Raw genomic sequence first — 25,848 nt, 5'->3', positions numbered from 1 at the left:
GTGGGAGAAAGGATTTTATGTCTTAGCATCTTAGGTTCATCAATGTCTAAAAGTTATGAGTGTCCGAAATGACCCAGGTTTCTACTTACAGGGCTACCACGAGGACCAGTGGGACCAGCAGGACCAGCAGCACCGGCTTCACCCTATAACGGGACCAAAGATGAGCTTGTTAATGTGCTGCACACAGATGCTCACAGAGGTGGAAGGAGAGGCAACATGCTAGACAGTTGTCCCTTGTTAGAGTTTGCAGTTGCATCTGGAGAGATAACTAATGCACATCTCACAGAGTAAGATGAAGTGGTTCTTACTCTGCTTAATGTTTGTGTTCATTTTAGGGGCTGAAGTGGTGTTGGTTATACATTTTTAGATGAACACAGGGCTGATCTATTTGCTGCAATCTGTGCAATACCATAAATAAGGTATATGTTAAGTGTTCAATGTGAAATGAGCGCACTATGTATTTTATTGATTTATTTTTTATTGTTTCACAACTGAAGGCTCAGTGCATTTAGGGTATTTTTTAATGGGCAACAGAGTAAGGCTTCAAAACATACTATAGGGATCGAAGGGTAGATCAGATAGCTGGCATATGTACAGGAAGGGGAAGAGAGCTTGAAACACAGAGTGTTTGTTTCCTGCTGCCCCATCACAACACATCGGTTTTTAAATAAGTCGGTTTAAAACCAAGCTGTAAAAATGAATTGCTGGGGCTTTGGGGGGCTAAGGCGGGCAGGAATTTTAGGTACTGCTACTGGCTCAGAAAGTTGCAACTCAGTGAAAATGCATGCTTACCCGGTCACCAGAGGCTCCAGCAGGACCAGGGGCACCCACGGCACCAGGAGCACCCTAGTACCAAAAAGGAAACAAGTCTCACTAATAACACTCCCATATCATTAAAAGTGACCCTAGCTATTCCCCCTGCTGTGCCTGTACAGTGACTGATAACTTTGACTGCACACTCTGGGTGGACATCAAGGAAGCCTTTGGTGCATTTCAGCTCTAATTGTCAAGACTATTAGAAGTTACTCTCAGGGGGAGAGTGCTCCAGTGGTAAAGGTTATGGAAATGGGCAAGGCAAGGGCAGGGCAGGAACTGGGGAGATCTCAACTCTCTGCTCTTGTCAAATTCCCTGGAGAGCAGCAAATGAGTAGCCTTGCTCGGAGCTGCTTGGACTCTGTGATTCAGAGACAGGACTATTATGACTGAGCCCCAGCGAGTTATCAGCTCCAAGAGAGAGACGACAAGAAGGAACCCAGGCAGCTCATGGCCTATAAGAGCCGTGATGCCGTCACTCTAGGAATGGTGGTTATATACGTATGGGATTATCTTTGGCATCTCCATGGCATTAACAGCTACTCTTTGGGGCTGCTCTTTGAGTGATACATTTTTAAGGCATACATTTAAATAAACAGGATCTTGTTAGAGGATCTGGCTTCTTAAAATGTCAGAGTTACTGTTTTTTCTAAAGCCCTGCAATAACTTCGACAATCCCGTAAAGCTCCCTGAACTGCAGAGTTTCAGGTTTGTAGTTTTTACTTCGGTACAGTTCACAGTGCGGAAGGTAGAAAATTCAGGCTATGATTTTCAAAGGGGCGAGTCCTGTTGACTTTTTCTTTGGGAACATGTCAAATGAGACCATCAGTCATGGACCCAGGAAGGAATGGGATACTCTTTTACTAAACTCGGGTCCTCCTTTTGTCGGTTCTGTTTTGGAAAGCTTCTCAACTCAAACCGGGTGAGGCAAATAAAGCTAATCTAAGTACAAACAAACAAAAACAAAACTTTACTCACACGAGCACCATCTCTGCCTGTGCTGCCAACTTCACCTCTGAGGCCAGTTTCACCCTGAAAATAGAAAGCAGGAGCAACCTTTTGTTTTCTGACCAAATTTTGAATCCTAATACCTCAGTAGCTTAAAATCTTAGAAATGCCTGGACGCCCTACCATTCTACAGGATGCTGAGGGAGGAATTACAAAAAAAAATAGGAAAAATAACCAAGGACCTTTCCAGATTATTGCTCAATATTCTTTTCTAATTTTCATAACCCTCCTGAAGCACAATGAAGCGACGTACAAATTCACGTGGCCAGAATGATAAGGCAACGTCACAATGGGCTCCGGTGCCCGATCACTCCTATGGCATAACTAATGCGGCAGCACGGTTGACAGCTGTTCAATATAGCTTCTTGCCATTAATTAGGGCAGGATGAGGCATTATTGTTAGTGGCATTAAAATGAGCCTCATGTATTACTCAACACCATCTGTGTGTGTGAAATTCCATGGTAGCAAGGAATTCTGCCAGATTAGTGAGTTTAGAAACGCGTAGGTGCTGGGGGGCAGAGGGAAACATACATGCGTAGATATCAAAATGCTACCAGACCACCTGCCAAGAATGGTAAAAAATTGGGCAACCTTGTGCATGCAGCCTTCTCTCTAGAGTTCTCAGCAATACGTATTCAAGTCCAGCGGCGATGGAGGCCACGTACCTTTTCTCCCTTGCCTCCAGGGATGCCAGCAGCACCCCTCTCTCCTGGGAGTCCACCCGGACCAGGTGCACCAGCACTGCCCGGGGCACCAACGGCACCAGGCTCACCCTTGAGTCAAACACACGTGAAATCAATTATTTCAGTGACGAAAGAAAGAAAACAAACTCTTGAAGGATTCCAGTTGAAACATTTAATAGCATCATTGTCTACTCAGAGACACAAAGGAGGGCTATGAAAGCAGGGAGTGTAATGGAGGAAAATGCTATTATGACATGGCGACTAAAGAGAAGAGGGTGGTGGGAGTGGGTGCTGTGATTTTTCTATAACCTGCCCTCAATCTTCCTAAGGGAAGCAGACAGGGAAAGAAAAGAAAGGATAGGATAATGGGAGGCAAAGAGTGAAAAATGCTTGCCAACCAACATTTTTCAATAATAAGACACTTAGCCCAGACAGGAATGAAGGAGGCCTTACCAGTTGAGGAGATGTTTACATTTTAATCTCCTTAAGAGTGGGGATTAAAGCTTCCATTTTTATATCAAGCTCTACAGTTCCACATACTTAAAACCTGTTGACTAGCTTCTGAGATGAAACTCTCTGAAAGTACTACCTTATATAACCGTATTTGCTTTCTGATTTCCACTGTCTCTCTTAACCTGTCTTTATTTTTATTTTTCCAATATCCTTCCACATACCAAAATAGCTGTTTGCAGCTAATCTTTAAATTTTTTTCCTTAAAGGTAAGAATCAAAAGTAGAATCAGCTGCCATCTCTTTATTGTAGTTAAAGTGATCTGTTTTCAGAAATGTATAATTTCACTCATTTAAAAATCTAAACCACAGATTCTATTTTGAAACAAAATTTTCAGGCTTATGTCTTTGGGGTGAATGTACTGTACAGTTAATTTTTATCATTAAAAGTTCTCTTATTAAAATTTAGACTACTTTTTGAAATTTTAATCTATGAAGTAGAGTATTGAGAAGATATCCTACTTCATAGATTTAAAGTTTGTTCTCTAAAAATAGTGTCCAAATGTATCTTGATGTTTCTAGATTAAAACAGAAGTATAAACAGTGTGATGAGAAAACAGTGAAAACCCATACTAATTCATTTATGTGTTCATGGAATTCATGGAATTCATGTTCTTCACTGGGGTTTCCCTTTTTTGGGAATAATTCGGGTCCATTGGGATTGGATTGTTATTAACTGGGATGGACATCATCACAGAACTGGAAATAAATAATCTGAAAAGCAATGAACTCACTATTGTAAAGAATCTACTTATTCTGGAGTATAGTAGCCAAACCAGCAATATGTAACATGAAATTTTACCTTGTTTCCATCAGGCCCTGGGGGTCCAGAAGGACCTCGGCTTCCAGAAGGACCAGAAGGACCAACAGCACCACTTTCACCTGGGGGACCACGCTCCCCCTGTAAGAAAGGGATTTGAAGAAGTGTTGCACTGTTCATGATTTTCAGAGGTGCTATTTTAGATTTCAGAGTTCACACATGTTTAGCTTTTGAATCCTGGTTCTGCCACTGATTAGCAAATTACAATTATTGTTCCTTAATTTCTCTACTAGTAAAATGAAGGCATGGGATGAGATGAGCTCTAAAGTCTCATTCAGTGCTAATATTCTATGGCTACAAATCCAAAATTTGTTGCTCTTAGAGTATAATATTCAACCTTTGGAATTCATTTTCTTCCTTTTTCTGTTTGTTTGCTTTTACTTGGTGATAGAACCACAGGTAAAAAGAGATGCCAGTTATGCATAATATTGAAAGGGAAATATTGTGTCATTTTTAGTGAATAGCAATGCCAGGTATAAATAAGAGTAGATATTATAATGTCTATGCTCCCTTTTTACAATTGCATGTAATAATGATGCAATAGTTATAATATTTAACAGAGGAGATATATATATATATATACACACACACACACATATATTTGTCTATCATCTATCTATCTATCATTTATCTATCTATCTAAATATCTCCTAATTTGCCTGTAAATATCATTATGTCATAACATTCTATGGCCCAGAATATTTAACAAGTAAGTCCACATTGCAACTGTTTCAATGTCCCTTGTTCTAACTTGGTTCTATGGTACTATGGCTCTATGATACTAAATTTATTTGGGAATCCTAGATATAAAGTAACTAGCCACATAACAGGACACTTTGGGGGCAAGCTAATCATCCCAGTTATTCTAATAACCAAGACAAACTATATAAGTTAGTGTGTGTGTGTGTGTGTGTGTGTGTGTGTGTGTGTGTATATATATATATATATATATATATATATATATATATATATATATAGTTTGTAAGGGTAGACTCATGATTGCAGCTTTAGACTTTGAACATTAGCACACATTGTAAAAATTGACTGTAAATCTTAGTAAGATATTACTTTTCCTTGGCTAAGATTGAGACACTGTCATAAATATATCATGCTTGTCTATATAAATCACTGAATATAATGTTTATTAGTTCACTTATGTTTCATATAACCATGTAATTTTGAGTAAGAAATATGAGCAATTAAATAAAAAAGTCTACTATCAATTAAGAGATCAAATGCTCTCTACAGATTACGTTTGGCTACAGAAGAGTGTCAGGAACTTGTTGCAAGGTCATCAAGAGTTTTTAGGTGAAAACAGTACTTGTTTTAAAAACACATACCCAGAAGTTCATGAAAGTTAGTTAAATAGCACTTACTCTTGGACCAGCAGGGCCGGGGAGACCAAATTCACCAGGGAGACCCTAGGCAAAACATGAAAATAAAGCATGAAATTTATGTATGTTCTATAAGTCTACTTATGAATATGATATATAGAAAGTTTTAAAAGAGTTAAATAAAACCAGGTAAGCCCTACCTACATGAGTATATAAGTACATGGAAAGAAGAGAACTCTTAATTGTGTATGGAAAGATACAAAAAAAGTGAGAATCACTTTGATCAAAGCTTTTATCTATCTTAGAACCTCGAATTAGGGAATTTAACTTTCCTGTTATTTAGTTTATTGCTTTTAAAAAAGTGATCAGACAGACTATCTCCTTTGATAATATGATAAATAATGATGAACAATATCAGACATTCCCTCTTTTTAGTTGTATAACAGACTGCTTTTTTTAATAGACATGATCGTATTATGCACATTACCTAGGTAAATTGTATACCCAAGTGTATTTCCTTTATTACTGACCAGCTGTCTCCTAAATGTGCCCCACTGTTGACAGAGGAGACCAGGCCACATAATGGAACTGAATTGAGAAACATTCATCACAATTACAGAGAAAATGACTCTGAACTCATGCTCTGATTGTGAATCGCAGTATCATGTATGAATGCCAAGAAAAACATTAACTGCGATTTTTCATGGTCTAGTTTGATGAAATATCAGTGCTTTTACTTTTTCACTTCAGAGAAAGACATAATTTATATTTCCACATTACCAAGAGCAATACAAAAAATAAGGCTGTTGAGTGCAATGTTTACTGATTTATTTTATTTCCAATCCTTAAACCAAAGTAATTTAAGCAAAATTGGGTAACTTGGCTCACTGTCTCCATCAGTACCAACATATGAAGAACACTATCATTAACGTATAAAATATGAAGTTTCTGTGCTTGCTTCGGCAGCACATATACTAAAATATGAAGTTTCCTTTTGCATATTATAATTACACTGCAGTAGGGTATTAAACAGGAGAAAGTCTCAAGTTTAGGTGAATTTACTATAACTTGTTTTACTCACCCTTTCTCCTGGTTTGCCAAGTTCACCGGTTGTACCTGCGGGGCCAGGCAGTCCCTAGAGGAAAGAAACACCAATCTCAATCGTATGGCTGTCTTCAGGGGATTTGCTAATAGCTGGGTTGGGGGAACTATCTAATACCAACATGCCCACTAACTATTGTGTGTTATTAAAGCATTACACAAAAGTTCGCCTTGAAAAAAATGTTCTGAAGCTGCATTCTCTGTAGCGGTGAAGCATGGTGATTGACAACTGGGTAGTCTGACCAAAGGCAGTGTTCTGTATGTTTTCCATGACTCACCTGGAACCCTGGAGGACCAGCGGGACCCTGTTCACCTTTCCCACCTTGGACACCCTGAAAGCGACAGGAAAGACAGCATAAATGATGGTATGTGCCACCATTACTATCTAGTGACATCGCTTTGGGATTGGAAAAAGGAGATGGTCGTTTTGCAGGACTAGATTTATTTTAGGGCAGAAAAGAATGAGAGTGGGAGAAATACTCACTTGTGGTCCAGGAGGCCCCTGAGCACCATTGTTTCCATCAGGACCTGGGGCGCCCTAAAATGTTTAACAGAAAGGCTCAGGGTCATAGCGAGTCAGGCAATTTAAGATGCCTCGAAGCCTCAGGCTTTACTTGCTCAAAATAAAGCTTGTTATTTTAGCATGAATTAAATTCATTATGGGTTCCCTGACAGGGCCCAAATACCACCTAGTAACTTTTGATATGGTTCATGGGAAGTCCATGGATGGAGGGCAATTAATGAAGGTCAGAGAATGAATTAAATAAAACCTGAATGCATGCATAAATATTTCTGACTTAATATATTCTGTTTTGTTATAGTTCACTTCCTTATAAGCGTGGTTTAAAAAAAACATTTCTCAATGGTAAAAGAACCCCAAGGGATGTGGTCTTGGAAAGAAAGCGATGGAACACTATCAGGTGGCCCCACAGGAAGTGCTTCCTAGGTGAGTGTTACCCAGACAGATATGTACAGAAGTGAGCACCTACCCGAGCACCAGCAAGACCGGCATGGCCCTTTTCACCACTTTTACCAGCTTCTCCCTAGAATAAACATTTAAAAAAATTACACATTTAATGCTAAATTAACCATGACAATTTTGAAATGTTAATTTGCCTTTTTTTTTTTTTTTTTAAAGATTCTTAGTCCTTGAATTCTGTTATCTACGGTCTGATCCACCATCCTGCAGCTCCATATACAACAAGGTCCACCTGCGTCAGCAGAAGTGTGACTCAGGAGATGTACAGTGATACCAAGTAATGCTTTAGCAGGTGTACACTGGAGCCCCACTTTTAATGTGGTAAGTGGCTCACAATTTTCCCATGTTGAAAGGAACTCCCTTGAAGTAGAATAAATGGAGGCAAGAGAGACATTCTAGAGTTTTGGTGAAATGTAGCCAATAAAAAGTGCCAGGGGAGAGGAGGTTGGGGGGATTCTTACAGTGGGGCCTTTGGGCCCAGGGAATCCGATGTTGCCAGGCTCTCCTCTTGCTCCAGCTGGGCCAATGGGTCCGGGCCTGCCATCAATACCAGGGAGACCCTGAAACCAGAGGTTATGGAAACGTTACTCAGCATCAACAGGGGCTCACGACCTCAAGCTTGTGGTGATGCATGGAATGAAACTATCATTTTCTGACTGCACAGAGCGTCCTGTATATAGTGTGGATGAGTTATGAATCCATTTTCCTTTCCTAGGCAGGATGTCGGGGCACACACAGCCAGGCCATTTCCTATGTACACAACTCCCTCCTTCCGTGCCCTTGCCACCCTCTTCAATTTTCCCTGCCATGTTTCATTCTTCTTCCTTCCCTCCTTCATTCCCGCGTGCGTTTGGACTCCGTAATTGCAACCCATTACTTTGCACTCCCAGATGATGTATGTGGCTGATATTTTACTTCCAACGTGTGCAGGTATAAATAAGCCACAAAATAGACTTGAACAGAGTGCAAGAAGTGTCCTTGAAAATATAATGGAAAATGAACAATACTTACCACGGGACCTTCTTTACCAGCTGGGCCAACATTTCCAGGGGAGCCGGGAAAACCCTATAAAGCAAATGAGGGTGCTTTCATATGGCACCTTCACCCACATACTCCAATTATTATGTGCATGAGGCTCCGATTAATGGAAATCTCACAAAAGCACTTTCCCCCCACTTTTTGTTTGTTGCCTGGGGAGTATTAGCCACTAGCTAGGAAATATGAAAAGAACCCTGAAATCTTTTTCTTTCTATTTTTTTGGTGCCTCTCCTTTTACTGAATTTTAGTATAACTGATCTGTTTGTAGACATCTCAAGAAATTATTTAAGCAACATACTGTATGGGCAAAATATATCATGTTATTGACTCCTAATAGGAAAACAAATACTTTTAGTAAGCAGTTTTCAAAGTGGACTTTTTATTGCTATGTTTGATGTCTTTATTACTTGTTTATGGTACAATTACAGTTGATATTCATCCATAAGAGATAATGGAGGCAAAAAATCACTCTATTGCTATGGATTAGAGGATCTACGGATCTCAAGGTCATTTCTCCATAGCAAGTGTGATGCCGAATACATTACAGCACTTTGTGATTGCTAGAAAAATGATTTCACTACGAAGCTAATAAACTGATAATGTATAGTCCTAATATGTTTCATGAACACCTTATATAAAACTCACAAATTGAGATAAAAGATTCATGCTGATAGGACAGCCAACCTAATTTGGATATATGAAAATAAATATATTCTTCCCCAAATCTCATAGCCATTGTATCAAGTAATAAATAGGAAATTTATGAACTAACCAAATTTGTAAAAATCTCTACTAGGCTTTGATGAAGTTAAATTAAAAAGGTAACCAATCAGCAAGCCTACTAACAAATTTACTTTCTTTTTTTAATTGTTTCCTTCAAATATTATTCATCTCTTTATAAAAGGAAACAGTGCCATGTGTGACTTGCTCAGAATCCATCTGAAACTTACTCGGGGTCCCATGAGGCCAGGCTCTCCAGGGCGACCAGCATCTCCATTGGGACCTCGAGCACCAGCAGGACCAGTTGCACCACGTGGACCAGCAGGGCCCTGTTAAAAAGAAGAGGAGGGGTGGGGCCGAAGTGGATGACACACCTACCACCAGAAGCCTCAAGCTCCTTCCCAGGAAATGAGTAATAGACAACCTACCATGACACCAGCTCTGCCATCAGCTCCAGGGAGACCACGAGAACCAGGATTTCCCTGTAAGAAAGTACATGAAACAGAGGAGAATTGGAGACAATCCTTGCATCAGACAGGGGCAGAGTTTACTGAAACGTCACATGATGCAAGAAATCTGGATTTCCTTGAGGGGGAGATATGAACACAAACCAAGTCAAAAGCTTTCACCCAAACACCAAAGGAATGTGTGGAGGAAGCATTTTGCAAAAGTAGGTCAACATTGCTTCCAGACCAATTTTATAACATACCGAAATGAGAGTCACTGATTTAATAAAGCAGATGGAAAGCAGATGCCTCTTCCGTCTAGAAAATGCACTCAATAATTCTGACCCATTCTCATTGAAAGAGTGTCATCATCTGTCTCTGGTGTATCTGGATCAAGAGCATTTGAAACCTACTCTCAGCCCAGCAGGTCCTGGGGGTCCAGCGGGTCCAGCTTCACCAGCGGTGCCTCTCTTTCCTTCTTCACCACTGGGACCAGGGGGACCCTGGGCCCCAGCAGAGCCCTGTTTAATAAAAAGAATAGGAGGAAATAGGAAAAATAATTTTTATATCATATCCAGGTGGAGAGAAAGTGGTAACTTTTTAAAAATAGTTGAAGTATTACTTTTTGGATTGAAAAAGTAATAACTTCATAAAATTATGATTATAGAACTACTTACGGGCTCACCCTTGTTACCAGTTTCTCCTTTGGAACCAGCTGGACCAGGCTCACCCTAGGGTTGAATACAAAACAGTGGTCAAATGACGAACAGTTGTCACAACTTTCTTGCAGACAAACACCTTGGATGTTTATGGATTGAGGTAAAGAGAAACTCAATTCTCTAAGAAATGTGTCCAGTGCACATTTAAACAGCTTGCAGAGTAATAGTCCTGGTGGAATGGACAGAACTGATAGTGTTAAAATGTGCCTCGCTGACCCCTGGGTGATATTCTAGCAGAGCAGGAGGGGTGTGTCTGTATGTGTTTGTGTGAGGGGGGGAGACTGTACATACATGCACATGCACTTATAGAAGAAATACAAACTAAAAATGCATAGGAAGGAAAACATAAGACTCATGAAGCTACAAGAGGAAGTCTAGATGGTGATGAAATGATGATAGAGATGGTATTTCAGGATGATGAAAGCTGCAGTCTTGACCACTTACAACAAGTCCTCTGGGACCGGTAGCACCAGCAGCACCAGGAGGGCCGGGAATACCACGGGGTCCTGGGAGGCCAGGGGCCCCAGCAACACCGGGCAGGCCCTATGAAGGAAAATGCAGAGTGGTCAATCATGAGGCCACTGACAGGAGAGGCAGCACTAATTTAATACCTTTAAAACCACAACAGCAAATTTTATCTATTGCCCTTCCCACCACCCTCCCCACCTTCATCCCCACCATATACTCACAGCAGCACCCTTAGCACCAGCAAGGCCATTGGCTCCAGGGTTACCCTACAAAAAAAAAAAGGAAGGGAGAAAGATATCAGTTGAGAGAAATATATCTCATCTGCTTTGACTCCACATTCAGTCTTTTCCCCCTCTTTCTACTCAGTGAGGTTAATGACAGTGGTTACTTACAGGAGGTCCAACGGGGCCAGAAAGACCTGGAAGACCCACTTCACCACGGGGACCAGCAGGACCAGAAGGACCAGGGTTACCAACAGGTCCAATTTCACCCTAAAAGAGGGAGTGACACTGGGGCATTAGTGAGCAAGTAATGAAATAGCATGTCTCCATTTTTAGGACACCAAGTTTATGACATTTCTTCGGAATTGCAATCATTTCCCTTATCCTGTCTGGTACCACAAGATTTGGGTTTGGGTTCTTATTTTCCTGGCCTGGTTCTGCCATCCTGGCTACCATTGCTATCTTTACCTATCTGTCTCTCTATGGTAGGGACTCTGGTTCTCAGCTAGTCAATCCCAACTAGTTTGGGAGTATACCCCAGAGGAGCCCCATGGAATCAGTTTCTGCGTTGCCATCTCTATCTATGCTCATAGTGCTCAAGTACAGAGAGCTGATGTATTTCAAAGTTGGAGAGGGAAAACTGGTCATTCTGTATCCACTAAGCTACCTGTTCTGAAATTATCTATTGGAAGACACAGTCTCTGTCTTTCTCATCACAATAAAAATTTATCAAGATAATGACAGTGGTCACCAGGTTTTTACCTTGGGGCCAGGGGCACCTGGGAAGCCTGGAGGGCCAGCAGACCCAAGGGGACCCTGAAATCAAAGTAGAACATGGTAAGAAACTTCTTCCTTAAATTATCAACACAAGAACAGTGGAATATTGAAGAGCTTAAAGAGGTTTGATCTTATTTAATATTGGCAAAGAAAAGACTGACAGCTAGTCTGTCATCATTAATATCTTAGCAAAGGAAAGACATTCAAGGTACCCAAAGTAGAGTAGATTTTACTTTATATATCATTCAAAAGCCCCAGGGGTAGTACATATAATTAGAACCTTCAAAAGACCCCACTGAACACTTGGTAAGATATCTAAAATGGTGTTATTCCATAGGAATTTAACAAAGAAGATAGCTCCCATCACACACTCTTCAGTGTCAAACTTACAGCAGGACCCACAGGACCCACACTTCCATCACTTCCACGGGCACCCTAGGAAGAAAATAAAGAGAAAAAGTCAAGTGGAAAGTTAAATAGCAGTTATAGAAGATCTTTAAAAAGGATTAAAATGAACAAAAACGGAAGCACTCACAGCTGGGCCAGGGGCACCAACTCGTCCTCGCTCACCAGGCAGCCCACGGGCTCCCTAAAAGCAAAAATATTTTCAATGAAATCCAGAATGCTAATTTTTAAGAAGTCACAGGAATCATTTGCTTTGCCCAATTTCCAACATGTGCAAACATCCACTAGAAATAAATAGGTCTTATTCTCATTGCAACTAAAAGGTAATAGATTTCAATTAAGTATGCAGAAGGCTATCAAGGCTATTGGGAAAATATCAAAGAATACAATGCTGAGGGAAATATTAATTAGCAAAAACATTAATGAAGTTCCAGCTTGCAAAGAGGGAACACATTTAAATTGACAATAAAGTAGTTATTACTTACTGTTTGACCTGGAGTTCCATTTTCACCAGGGGCACCAGGTTCACCCTACATGGAAAACAATTAAGGTTTTGTTACACACACACACAAATAATTTTTTCTGATTGGTTAATTTTTACCCTATTATTTCCACTTCAACCATTCACATATTTTGCAACATTTCTTACACATATAGACTGTACCTTAACACATAAACTTAAAACTTTTCTAAAATATGGGTTTTTGTTTGGATAATACCATCTATCACAGTACTAGGGAGATGTGGTTGAGTGTTACCCCACTGCCTAATTTTCCCCTTGGATTTTGGATATTATTTAGACTAGGCTTATATGTTAGAAATGATGTTATAAAAAGAGACGGCGGAAGATAAATTTGCTTTCAATATTACCACATTTACCTTCTTTATTTTAACACTCAGTATCTTTATTTTTGTAAAATATACATGACAATTTGAACTTCATAACATTCTTTGGAGCTGTCATTTACTTCCAACCCACATTCTTAAGTAAAAAGCACGGTGGCGATGATAGTGGTGGTTTAATGTGATATCGTGGCACAGGTACAAAAACTTTCCTTCAAGATGATCTGACTTAGAGAAGGAATGAGGTTTGAGAGATCAGCAAAGGGCCCTTCGCTCCCAGGATTCTGTGTGACGTGCCTTCTTTGGCAGCAGGAACTAGAGTGGGACTCAGGAATTCCAGCCTCGTGCTTCTAACCACTCGCTGTGACCTTGGGCAAGTCACTCACTCTCCTTAAACCTCAGTTTCCCTCATCTGCCAAAGGAGAAAATCCCCAGAGCTTCTCGAAGGCCTTAACACTTGCTGATGCTGTGATTAGCAGTCTGAGCTATTATATTAGGCTCTAGAGAGAATGAGTGTGACCTTATCCATTTGTGTGGCAGCTGGAACGTTAGAACAGATTCTCCATATTCATGCTCCTTCCTGGTCCCGCTAGTATTCGTTACTCATTAATTTGTAATTACGTTGGTGTTCACTTTAATATCACATTAGCTCCTTAATAGAAGAGAGAACATTTTATAGTTGAAAACGCTGTCAGAGAAGAGCCTAGCCAAGAGATAACACACTTCTGAGACTTTAATTACCTAATTAAAAAAATTTTGAGTGTGCATAGATAAATCGCAGGAAAGAGGTTGAAAAGTGTATTGTGACATGAATGTACCTATCTAATTAGAGCAAGGCGAAGGAGAACTGACAGTTTAAACTAACACATAGTGTCCTAATGGCTAACTATGTGTTTATTTACTTTTATTTTGGCTGCAGAGATCAGCTGAAATTATAGGAAAAAAGGAGATGGAGGAAAAACATAATTGACATTTAATCTCAATTGTATAATAGATATTGAGTTAAATAAATATTACTAAGAACTGGCCCTTTGTTACAGAATCCCCTAGTCCCCACCATGGAGGGAACTGAAATATAGAAGAGAGCATAAGATACTCTCTAGACTATGAGTAGCTTTCAGTCAAAATATACTTTCTGGTGGCAATGGGAAATTACAATCAATTGTTTTAAAAAGAACATTTCTGACTGGCCGGCATGGCCAGCGGTTGAGCATTGACCTAGGATCCAAGAGATTGAGGTTTGATTCCCGGTCAAGGGCATGTGCCCGGGTTGCGGGCTCGATCCCCAGTCGGGGGCGTGCAGGAGGCAGCCGGTCAATGACTCTCTCATCATTGATGTTTCTCTCTCTCCCTCTCCCTTTTTTCCTCTCTCTGAAATCAATGAAGATGAAAAAAACCCCAAAAACCAAAAAACCATTTCTGATTTAGTATTTACCTTAATACCTGGGGCACCGGGTTGTCCCTTCAATCCATCCAGACCATTGTGTCCCTGAAAGGCAAATCTTCATTTTTAAAATGTTGTTCCATGAGAGTGCTTGGCCAAATCAAACCTCTTCTGGGTTGACTATCTCCTGGGTGAATCTTGTGACCACTTTGGTAGAATGCGGTCCCAGGGCTCCACGTCCCCGGCAAACTCCCTCCACCACCCTAGGAAAGCTCCCTGTGTCCCAAAGGGAAGGATCTAGGACTAGATCCTCTCTTTTGTCCTTTCCATCTTTAATAATTGTATGATCCTCAGATGGTTGTAAATACCTCTTAAGCCATTTTATACAATTTTCTCTGTAGGGATCCCTGCTTCTTGGGAGCTATGAACAGAAGGAAAGAAACTTCGTGCTACATTACTTTCCAGGGGTCCTTAACTCTGACTGTCTTCACTCTGGCAAGCTCTAGGACTTTGGATACAAATATGTGTCACCCAGGAGTTTAAGTATAGGTGAGATTTTTCCTAAAAATAATCAACATTTCTCTCTTAGGGAAGATAATATGCTCACCCTGATGCCCTTGAAGCCAGGAAGCCCAGGAGTTCCAGGGAAACCACGAGCACCCTTGAAAAACACACACGCAGAAGACGACAAGTAACGTTTTTGTTCCAAATAAAGAGACAATTATTTCTTCCTTCCAAAATATTTCTTATCAAAATTCAAACTTGGATTCAAAGACTAATATGTTTTTAAGCACAGAGCAGTAAATTAACTTGCTATATCTGAGTAACTAATACTGTGCTATTTGTAGAAAATACCATCTAGTTGTTTATAGTAAGCTTGTGGTGATAGATATTACATTTTTGTATTAATAAAAAACTACATATTCTTATTTGTCAGATGCCTTCAATAAGTGTTATAAGTATGCAGATATCTGTGTTGTCACTTAGACTGATTTTAGTTTTAGCAACTCTCTTATATGTGAGATGCCTCTGATGTTTGGACTATATACTGTTACAAAAAGTCTTACCTGTGGTCCAACAACTCCTCTCTCACCAGGTCGTCCGGGTTTTCCAGGGTGACCCTAAAACACGAAAGCCTCGTAGGGTTAACCTTTCCTTGGTAAACTACCAGATGAAAGTGGGGCATCTTGGTTTTCACAGTAGGGGAAAATGGCATCACAGATAAACGTGCATCCAAATATATATTCAATTAACAATTATATGATCTTAGATACAACTCAATTAATTAATATTGCATTAAAATACCATTTTCCATATGGGGCCGGCTATGTCGGGCGTATTCGGCTCTTGGCAGAATACTTAATTTGAATCTAGACATTGTCGTTGAGGCGGGAGGGTTTCAATGGCACTTGGAAACGCTTAATGGTAAATACTTACGTCCTCGCCAGCCTTGCCAGGGGGGCCAGGGGGACCACGAGCACCCGCAGGACCCTAGAGAATGGGAGGGCCGTCGCTGTGTTAAGGACATATTAAAACGTTTCTTGAAAAAATTATTTATCGCAAAGGGGGAGAATGTACTCACAGTCTGACCAGGTTCACCAGGCTCGCCAGCAGGTCCTTGGAAACCTTGAGGGCCCTAAGAGAAAACGACACGTCATGCTCCAAGCCTGGATTGAACTCTCTCTCTTTACACAGAGCTTTTGACAGAAGAGCTTTCTTTTTTTCTTTTTACGCAAGCCTTTGGTACTTACAGGAGCTCCAGCTGCACCAGGAGGGCCTCTGGGTCCCATCAAACCCTGTAAATAAGGCAGAGGCAGTCAGCGCTGACAGTTGTCGCGGCCTTGGCTGGGGTAGACCCAGCTCAGCAGCGCCGCACGCGTTCTGCGGCGGGCGCGGAACAGAACTGTCCTGGTTTTATTTCACAGTTGTCCTTCCCAAAGGAAGCATCTAAGGGCCCAAGTCTCCTCCACCGTTACTCTCTTCTGCCTTTCCTTTCTTACTAACCCAAGCCAGCCGAACCCAGTGCGGATCCGATGGGGTGGCCACAGGGCCCTTAAAGCTGTGCACGGCGGCCACACGGAGACTGCGGGAATGCATGCAAGGCGTCAGTCTTGCACGGTGCAGAATGCACGACCGCCTCCCGTGCGGCTGAGAAAGCATTTCCTTCTGGGTTCCTTTGATCGTATGTCACCTCCCCATGTCATCCTCAGCTAAGAGAGATATTCTTACTGCCCCAGGGGCATAAATTGAAAAGCATAAAAAAATCCTTCTTAACGATGAGAGGGAGGTTTGCTACAACCTCAGAGCGCCTTGAAGGGCTGCTGGTGACAGATGAAAATGCCAAACAAGAGTGGCTGTAATGAGGAGTAAAGGAAAAGTAAAATATTATTGCAGCATCCTACTGGAAGCATCTATTGTATAATATTATTGTTGAAAATATGGCCCGAATGAAAGCTGATGGTTCTCCCGTTCGTTCTTTATTCTGCAGCACAGAAGTAGAGTGAAACAGAGTGTTACTAGCGTGCAGGCCCCATCTCCATTCCTGACTCCCCTTGGCGGTAATCAATGCCTGCGCGAGCTCTTCTGTAGGGGCCCATTCCTCTAGTGCTGAAAATATCACACAGACAAGTCTCAGGTAATTTGTTCATGACACATGGGGACTCGGCTGTCATGTCGGCCCCGCTGTATTAAGGCCCAGAGTGAAATAATATGAATTTTATGAAAAGGCACATCATCTTAATTATAAGAATTATTTATTTGGTTCTGGAAATTGTGTCGACATTAAAAGAAACTGTCACTTTTCAATCCAAATATCTGTTTAGGTAGACATTAAAAAATAATTTTCTTTGACGGCATGAATTTTTAATTATATTTATTCATTTTTCCGTGTATTTGCAACAATTTCATTTACATAAAAAGGAGTTTATTTTGTGGAGGCTGTGGGACAGACAATGATTACTCATTAATTCGGGGAAGAACCCTGTGGGGTTTTATAGTTATTGATTTCCCAACATGGAAAATTATTTTAATACTTTATTGCTGCCTATATTTCCTATTTGTGAAACACATATCTGTTGATTACATATGTCTGTGAATGGGTGTGGATGTGCAAGCTGAAATTATATTTTATTGATATTTAAAAGTAAAACACTCTGCTTTATGCCCCCAGAGAGGTGTTCCAAAGTCAGAAGAACCTGAAATCCATATTAATTTTCTGAGCTTATGTAGTTTTTTTTTTTTTTTTTAGTGCTTTATTTCACCCCTGCTCCCCTCTTGAAATATAGGTACTACTTTAAAACTGACTAATGTCCAGCACTAGCTGAAATGGCTAATTTCAAACATCTAATATAAACAAAGCCAAAAGAAAATCTCTAATTCTTCATTTACTACATGAATGTTTTAAATTACCAGGAAAAGTCAGGAAATTGCAAATCATCAATTAAAGGCACATTACTTTCAAGTGAGAGTTTTAATTTACAGAAAATATTATCTTGCCCTTATAGTGTATTAATTTATTGTGGACCATTAACTCCAACCAAACATCTTCTTTTGAAGATAGAGCACTGAATACATTGTCCAGGTAAAATTTATTTTTCAAAGACCATGTTAGCTCTGGGCAGATAAATACCTTTGTTTGGAAACAATTAATTAAAATCACTAAACTGTATGTGTGCATTAAACTGTAGTGTTTAATCAACTTAATGTTTTTACTCCAACATATTTTCCCTCTATTTTATACATACTAGTATATATTTGCATGCTTATATCAGTTTTTTCCCCCTTAACTCTTCTCACTAATGCTTGTTAAAAGTTCACTTGTTAAAGATAGGCCATCGTTGAAATAATCATATAGGAAAATTTTCTAAATATCACTCAAATTATAGGATATATTGATGAATATTTGTGCTGAGTGATGTAAGTGCTAAATTTTACTCACATTCTCTCTTATATCTATTTGTAATTAATAGAGTGAAAAAATAATTATCACACTGAAAAAAAACATTTCCTACATTTCCAACTCCTTGAGGGAGGGTGAGAATCTATCATATTTACTATTATATCCCCAATGCATACTACAGTTTGGGATTCATCGAAGGCCTGATAAATATTTGTTGAATAAATTAATGTTTTATTCAAGTGCTAGAGGCAAGAGGCCATCCAATATCAGGCATCCTGTCTGGCTGTTAGTCCTAGTCTATCATTAGCCATATTCATGACCTTGGGAAATGGCTTAACTCTTTAGTTATAAAACAAATGGTCTGGACTAGAACTTGCTGATCCTTTCCAACAAGTTTACAGAACTTAATACTTCTGTGTCTTTAAGGGTTGCTTAAAATTCTAAACAATGTTAGAAGATATAAAAAAATTAATCAGAGTGATCACTCTTTTGAATTAAATTGCTTTACTTGAGTTTTGATTACTGTGTCCACAGATTATTTCTTGGGTGTACATACCTGATTTATCCTAAGGAGGCATGTTAGTAGAGAAAATTGAACCCCCTTAAACTAGGATTAGATTTTTATAAATTTGAATACAAAAAAGTTGCTGCTTTTATCTGATCTAAGGATTGAGTTCTAATCTAAGTAGCTAAATAAATGGTAATGTGAAATTTAACATAAAAGAAATTCTCTATTCAGTAATTTTTTTGGCTAAGATACAAAGAGATAAGCATACCATTGGTCCAGGGCCAAGTCCAACTCCTTTTCCATCATATTGGGCAGCAAAGTTCTAGAGGGGGGGAAAAAACATAAATATATATTAAACATAAGCACATATATATATATATGTATATATATATAATAATTACCAGCATGTAGTTCACTTTCTTATTCTACTTGTAAAGGTTTTTCTGTTGTTCTTTAAAAGAGTGCAATGTTTTGGATATAATTATTAGTTTAGAATTCCATATCAAGCTAAGCTCCTAAAAAGTCAGGGAAATAGAAGTTAAAAATTTAGTCCATAGCTAGCGTGAAGTGGGGAGCTTCCCTACCTTGTTTCTCTAAGCCTTTTCTGCCCTGTTAATCCTTGCTCTCCACTCCCACCATCAGCCTCTACACTGAGGAAGGGGAATTTTCTAAACTTTCAAAGTCACTGAAGGCCCCCGATAAATTAAACAGAGATCAACTTTGCATTTCCACCTGTTGCCCCACTCCTCCAAAACTACACGAAATGACTATGAGACCTTTTTCTTGCTGGAGTTTCAAAAAAGATATAAAGAGTTTTCAAGTTTAGAAGAAAATTAAATTAAAATGCCCTTTAGAAGATTATACTCTTTAAAAATAGTTCACAGTAATAACTTTACTGTTAAAGATCTCTCTTATAGTGGTAGATCTATTAACGAAGGTGCTTTTGAATGCACTAGGTAGATAAGACATCATAATAAGATCTTTGGGGGAGAAAGGTCTTATTTTACTGGCATACAGTTGAGTATTGGAATCAGGTTTCTGATTCATGGTGCTAACCAATTAAGCAAATATGTTTTCTTTCCTGCAGTGAGGCCATTTGGCACTCATGCCATTGTTAAAGACATAAAGCTAAAAGAAGATATTAATGAAAAAGGGAAATGTACTTTTCTCAAATTAGTTTCAAGCAAATTAAAACTAAACTGCCTGAATGTTGGTTCAGCAGACTTCAAGCCAAGGAGAACAAAAAGAGTAGAATGTTTGTGAAATTGCTGAAGAGCAAGGATCTCAGTTATAATTCAACCTAATCAAACTCTTTAATAATGCAACACCTCTTATTTGTGCCCTACTGATAAAAGATATTAAATTCTCAAATTAAATAATGGTCGTGAGGGCTGCAGCTACCTTCCGTGCACACAAAGAACAGTCCTGTAGTCGGCAAGAGCTCACAAAGAGAACGGGCAAAGCAGAGTCTTGAATGAAGAAACCAAAGAAATGAAATAAAATCTACTAATATCCACATAGCAAACTTAACTGCTAAAAATAAGTTCCACAATAAGCCTCCCTCCAATAGAGGTATAAGAAACTGAAGTTAGTTAAAAGTTAACAATACTTAAGACACCTTACCCCGCCAAGACCAGGGGGCCCAGGAGGGCCAGGGGGCCCAGGAGGGCCTGGGATACCATTGTCACCATCTTTGCCTGGTGGGCCTGGTGGACCCTGTTATGTAAAAAGTGAATTAGGTTGGGATTAGACAGACCCCATCGGAACTTATACATAAAAAAGGATACCTAAGAATCCATGTGGTAAGATCAGTTGTTCAGACAATTCAATGTGCAAGTGGTGTGGAAATTTAATATGCCATATTTGTCACTGATTAAAATCGACTTAGGACATGCGTCTACTTTAGAAGGAGGTTTAATAACTGACATATGAAGAAGACACAAGACAGGGTAGTTCTTTCATGAAAAGGAATAGTTTGGCCATTGAATATTAATTCATAATGGAGCTCTAGTATTTGAATAAAGATAGAGATTATAGCTAAAATGTATGATTCTATAAACTTCATATGGGTAACAGTGCACATATGATGAGCTATGTATATTGATGGTCAGTTTCTGACTGCGATGAACTTGTTCCATTCTTTTGGTAGGTTATATGTGAATAGTAGATTAATCAATATGATAATTAAAGAAATTTTATCACAGGGTAGAAAATCCTGCAGATTTCCTACTATTAACACTACTTACATCATTAAAGTAATTTACTGGCATAATGCTACCCCTAATTGATCATTTGAGTGGAATACATTTGTCTGCACTTTCCAGTAGATATAAGATACAGGTATTTATGTATTGGCAAAGGCGTCATATAATGTAAAGCCACATATTCCAAATAAGCATAACAGGGAGAGCTAAGCATACTATGAATAAAATGTAAGCTTAATTTGCACATTTATGACAGGTTGACTCTACTTCACTATGATCCACAGGCTACGTAAGACATCTCACTTGAAAAGCAAACTAATGCATTAAGGAGATAAGGGCTGTGGTGGCAGGTAGATCCATTTCCATTAAGTATGTGTTGCACAGGTCAACTAAAAACACAGACAGATAGACTATGCAAGGAACATGCTGTCCGTAATAGATTTGCTTTTCTGAAGGATAATCTTATCCTGAAAAGAATATTGATTATATATAATAATGCTCATTTGCCTCTTCTGCAGGGCATTATCTGCTTAAAAGGTGATACAATTATTTGGATATATAATATTCCTATAAATTGTCAGTCCCTGGTAGTTTCTAATATGTAATTATTCAGTTATGGGCCAAAGCCTTTTAATAGTTCAAAAGTTACATACCCTTTCTCCACGTGGTCCTCTATCTCCACTTGGGCCCTACAAGAAAGATACAAACAGCACAAGTCTAAATGCCTAAGCAATGTCCAGTGAACAAGAAAAGCCATTGTGATAAAAATTAGTCGCTGAGACTGATCTAACTACAGTGTTATTATATAATAGCTATACAAATAGCACAGTACAATAGATAAGAATATAGTGTTTTTATTATAATTACAGGTAATATTTTAAATAGGGAGATTGGAGACTATAGTCTCCAGTCATTAGGCTAACATTGTAACTACTATTTTTAGAAAGATGATGCCTATGGATAAAATTATCATTTTGTTACATCATTAACAGCATATTTATATAGTCAAAGCCCTTTAAAATAAACTTTCATTTATTACCTATAATTAACATACTAGTCATTTCACCTCCAGAATAAAAATGAGATTTTTTTTTCTTTAGTATGTAGATCACCACTTTGTATAATATAAGTGGAATTAGAGATGATTCTGGAAGATAAAACTTTATCTTAAACATCAAAGTTACTTAATCTTATGGTTTAGCTAATGCTTACTTATGTGGGCAAATCTTGACAAAGTATTTTCTTCTATAGTCTACTATAAATTTAGTAGAATTAAAAGTTATCACTGATCATTTCAGGTATGACAGAGAAGTAGTAGACTCTTACCTTTCTTGCAGTTTCCTAGAAAAGAAGAAGATTATTATGAGAAAAATTGTATACATGTCTTTTAAAACGAGTCTCATTTTCTTGTGGTATACAAATATAGTTATGGAACATATATATTGTGCATTACTATTATTTTGAAATTTCAAAGTACAACTTTAAATTTTATAAATAAATAAAATAAAATATGTACAGAACTGAAATATATACTTATCTGTAATTATGCCTCAAATTCAATTCACGAGCTAATTGAATTCTTATGAATTTGTTCATAATATTCCTGCAAATTATTCCAGGGGAATGAAGAGATTCTCTAGCTGTGAGATCTTCTGCCTTGTAGTAGCTGATGCTAAAACCCAAACTTCCACTGGATTATTTACTCTCTGTTTCTTATGGGTTCTTAAGAGATTGGTCTTATTCAGTAGCCCCACCCACTTTAGAAATTGGGGTGGGTACTTTCTAAGGCAGCCAGAAAGGTTTGACTACATAACTCTTGATGATTTTTTTGGGAATCCAGTTTGGTCAATACCAATGCGGCCTCCCCTTCCTTCTCCAAAGAGGAAATTACTGTGGCTGAAGCAAACTATTAAAAAACAAATTCTCAAAATAATTTTACTTACCTCTGTTAAAGCTGTAGAAGAAAGGGGAAAATAGGAAAGAATTATTAGTATTATTTCATTGACCAATAGCAATGATTACCAAATAGATGTATTAGTCTATAAAATTAACTTACCTAATTGAAGAACCAATTGTATATTTTATTAAGGATATTCTAATGACTTGGAAATTGTGCAGATCAAAAGTATGGCAGGGATCAGCAAGGTGATTTGCATGCAATATTAACATGTAACTATTTTGAATTAGTTAATTATTTACTATTTTATACATCTGTGAAATATTAGTGTGTCTGAAAGATATTTCTAATGCTTAGTAATTAAGCTGGTAAATTTCACAGGTAGCAAGACCAGTAGGTTGATGAAATAATTTATGGTTTAGATAATTTTTGGCATGTAAAAATATAAAAAAGGGAAAATTTAGGAAGGTATGTTACCTAAAGTGGACTTTGGTTTTTATAAAACATTAAAGCCACTTAGTACTTTGCTGAGTTTGTACCAATCTTAATGTTCTTTTTCAAAAAGTCTAACTGGCATATTAGTCACTATGAAAATGGATTCACTCAGAATCTGAAATTTTGCTTTAAATTGGTTCACCTAAATAATAGGTAAGTTAATTTGACCAATATGTATTACATTTTCCCCTTAGAAATGGAAAAAACTGTGGATTAAAAATCTTGAAAAATAACAGGGCAAATACACTAAAGTAATATGCCCTCCTTAGCCATAATTGCTGTAAGTCCTTAAGACTGAATTCCTCTCCTATGGTAGAAAAATTATAGGTTAACACAGGATATAAGTGTGGCCAAGCTGGCAATAAGATGAATCTCCCCTAAAAATTGCTTTAACTAGGTGGCCAAGAAGTGTGTCATTTGGAGTGAAAACATCTGTTGCAATAGTCACAGTTCAGGAGGGTGGACCCCATCCAGCATTGACATTTAAGGGCAATTTATAAAAATTACTTTTAAATTAGGAAAATGATATGTTTACTTCATTTGGTCCATCAGCAGGAAGAATAATTATGCCTGGACTTGATTAACGGAACTCCTCATGATTTTGGAAATTTGACTTCTCATTACTCAGACTGAGCCATTTTAAAGAATGTGTATTTGGTAACATTCACCCCAGACCGAGGCTGGCTGTGGATCAGAAGGTGAGCTGCCTTTTGTACCTTCAAACTTCCCTAGGTCTGTTTTCATCTTTTCTCTAGGAGCCAGCTCTTTCCTCCCACTCTCAGATCTCATTAAAAAAGAAAGAACTTGGTAATGTGAATTTGTTAACGCAATTACTCCTTAGTATCCATAGTATGCAAACTAAAAGTGCATGAAGGGAGAAAACACACAGAGGAAATGCATCGGTAATGATGCAATTGTAGACGTTGTGGCCTGTGGGTGGAGCAAACTTTTCAGAGTGTTGGGTGTGGCCAGGCACCCCTCAAACTCCATCAAGTCACTATCTTTGTCTGGTAATTAGGCAGCCATTTTCGAGACAAAAGCGGACTGCTTTTCTTCACTCTCTCTTGACCAGGAGGTCTGAACTAAAACCTACAGCCGGAAAGTGGCCTTTGGGTGATCTAATCTCTACTCTGCATTTTAGAAAAGGCTCAGTTTGATTTGCCCAAGGTCACATAGTAAATTTGTGGCAAATCCATGGGAAAAAAAACCCTAGTCTCTTGAATCTCAGATCAGTGTCGATGTTTCCCAACTTGCTGTGTTCAGAATGTCTGCATGTGGTTGGAAATAGGTTGAAGAGGTAACTCTGAGGCTCAACAAAAGGCACAGCAGATTTTGGCTAAATAAAGTTACCATTTCCATGACCAGATGATGACTTGAGAAGCTAATATTACTTTTCAGAATGTGTCCATTCCAAGTGGCATCTATTTTCCTCCCCAGAATACACCGACTAGCTATTGGGAAAGGCAGATAACCTCTCTGTATGAGCCTGAGAGTCTCCCATTAGCTTAAGGCCTGGTCCCCTGCACTTTCACGGTCCTCCCTCCAGAGGGCGCATCATCATCATCATCATCATCATCATCATCATCATCATCACCACCACCATCCAGACAAGTCTTAAAACACCCAGAAAAGCCCTTAGGGGGTGAGTTTTATATCAGTAAATCAGAGGGTTTTCTAAAGCAGGCCTCAGGTTTTAGAAGGCGGGCACCAGCGCAGTGATGGGGCCTGTGCGGGCCTTGGCTGCCTTCATCACATCATTGTTAACAGCCCGTGGGAGGGAAGAGACCTGTTCCCTTAGAGCTTCACCAACCGCAGGCCCTAGATCCAGCGAACAGTCTCACTCTGGGTTCAGAGAAAAGCTCCCTGGCTTTTGGCGAGCGGGGCCTTTTCTGTTTTCATTGCTAAGATAAGTTACACGTTTCTCACACGCCAGGGCGCCTTCCCTCCAAGCTGCGCCTCCAGCTCAGCTTCGGCTCTTTCCTTTCTGCCCAACCGTCGAAACTCTCTCTCCCCCCTGCCCCAAACAAGCCGAAGGCACTTACATTGGCATGTTGCTAGGCACGAAATTACTGCAAGCAGCAACAAAGTCCGCGTGTCCACAAAGCTGAGCATGTCTACCGCTTAGACATGCAGACTCCTTGTGTCGCAGAGCCCCTGGGTCACCGGCGGAGGTATCACCTGGCGGGCGCAGGCATGCAGTCGTGGCCGGCACCTCCGACTGAGCCCAAACCTCCTGCAGCCTGGGTGCTAAAATAATAAAGCCCGGATCTGCCCTATTTATACGGCCAAAGTTTCCCTAGCCCGAGGGTGCCTCCAAAAGCGCTTCCACCAATGGGAAGGCTGGGGCTGGGGGCCCGGGCGGCGCGGCTGGGAGGAGACTGCGGGGGCGCAGAGGAGGGAGCGAGGGGGGAGGGACGTGGCCACGGGGCTGGCTTCTTAAATTGGTTCCATTCTTTTGAGGACGTGGACACTTTTGAGGCTTTCAAGGGGAAACTCTGACTCGCTGTCTGCATGCCTCCGCCCTCCCCCTCTCCTCCCCCCGCCCTCCCCGCCCTTTCCAAGTTTGGAAACACTTTT

General features: G+C 39.5%; 1 protein-coding gene across 2 annotated transcripts in view; it reads right to left on the bottom strand.

Moving 5' to 3' along the window:
• Positions 1-25,467, bottom strand: part of COL1A2 (collagen type I alpha 2 chain) — a 35,738-nt gene extending 10,271 nt beyond the window's left edge. Inside the window, exons 1-33 of one of the 2 annotated variants that reach the window (XM_081147792.1) lie at positions 25,297-25,467; positions 21,533-21,568; positions 20,299-20,391; positions 18,944-18,997; positions 16,021-16,065; positions 15,852-15,905; positions 15,707-15,760; positions 15,337-15,390; positions 14,877-14,930; positions 14,321-14,374; positions 12,528-12,572; positions 12,173-12,226; positions 12,028-12,072; positions 11,623-11,676; positions 11,032-11,130; positions 10,861-10,905; positions 10,616-10,714; positions 10,130-10,183; positions 9,866-9,973; positions 9,435-9,488; positions 9,237-9,335; positions 8,260-8,313; positions 7,710-7,808; positions 7,259-7,312; positions 6,754-6,807; positions 6,548-6,601; positions 6,250-6,303; positions 5,211-5,255; positions 3,817-3,915; positions 2,488-2,595; positions 1,792-1,845; positions 793-846; positions 90-143 (exon numbers count right to left, since the gene is read on the bottom strand). In XM_081147792.1, the coding sequence (XP_081003918.1) occupies positions 90-143; positions 793-846; positions 1,792-1,845; positions 2,488-2,595; positions 3,817-3,915; positions 5,211-5,255; positions 6,250-6,303; positions 6,548-6,601; positions 6,754-6,807; positions 7,259-7,312; positions 7,710-7,808; positions 8,260-8,313; positions 9,237-9,335; positions 9,435-9,488; positions 9,866-9,973; positions 10,130-10,183; positions 10,616-10,714; positions 10,861-10,905; positions 11,032-11,130; positions 11,623-11,676; positions 12,028-12,072; positions 12,173-12,226; positions 12,528-12,572; positions 14,321-14,374; positions 14,877-14,930; positions 15,337-15,390; positions 15,707-15,760; positions 15,852-15,905; positions 16,021-16,065; positions 18,944-18,997; positions 20,299-20,391; positions 21,533-21,568; positions 25,297-25,383 (2,124 nt within the window). In that variant the 5' untranslated portion in view covers positions 25,384-25,467. Of the gene's footprint in view, positions 1-89; positions 144-792; positions 847-1,791; positions 1,846-2,487; positions 2,596-3,816; positions 3,916-5,210; positions 5,256-6,249; positions 6,304-6,547; positions 6,602-6,753; positions 6,808-7,258; positions 7,313-7,709; positions 7,809-8,259; positions 8,314-9,236; positions 9,336-9,434; positions 9,489-9,865; positions 9,974-10,129; positions 10,184-10,615; positions 10,715-10,860; positions 10,906-11,031; positions 11,131-11,622; positions 11,677-12,027; positions 12,073-12,172; positions 12,227-12,527; positions 12,573-14,320; positions 14,375-14,876; positions 14,931-15,336; positions 15,391-15,706; positions 15,761-15,851; positions 15,906-16,020; positions 16,066-18,943; positions 18,998-20,298; positions 20,392-21,532; positions 21,569-22,205; positions 22,265-25,296 lie in introns of those variants that run through there. The other variant, XM_081147791.1, reaches the window with a different exon arrangement.
• Positions 25,468-25,848: the final 381 nt, after the last annotated feature.

The sequence above is a fragment of the Miniopterus schreibersii genome (genome assembly GCF_964146895.1).
Source record: "Miniopterus schreibersii genome assembly, chromosome: 9".
Classification (NCBI taxonomy): domain Eukaryota; kingdom Metazoa; phylum Chordata; class Mammalia; order Chiroptera; family Miniopteridae; genus Miniopterus; species Miniopterus schreibersii.
This window is presented reverse-complemented; position numbering and strand designations above follow the sequence as displayed.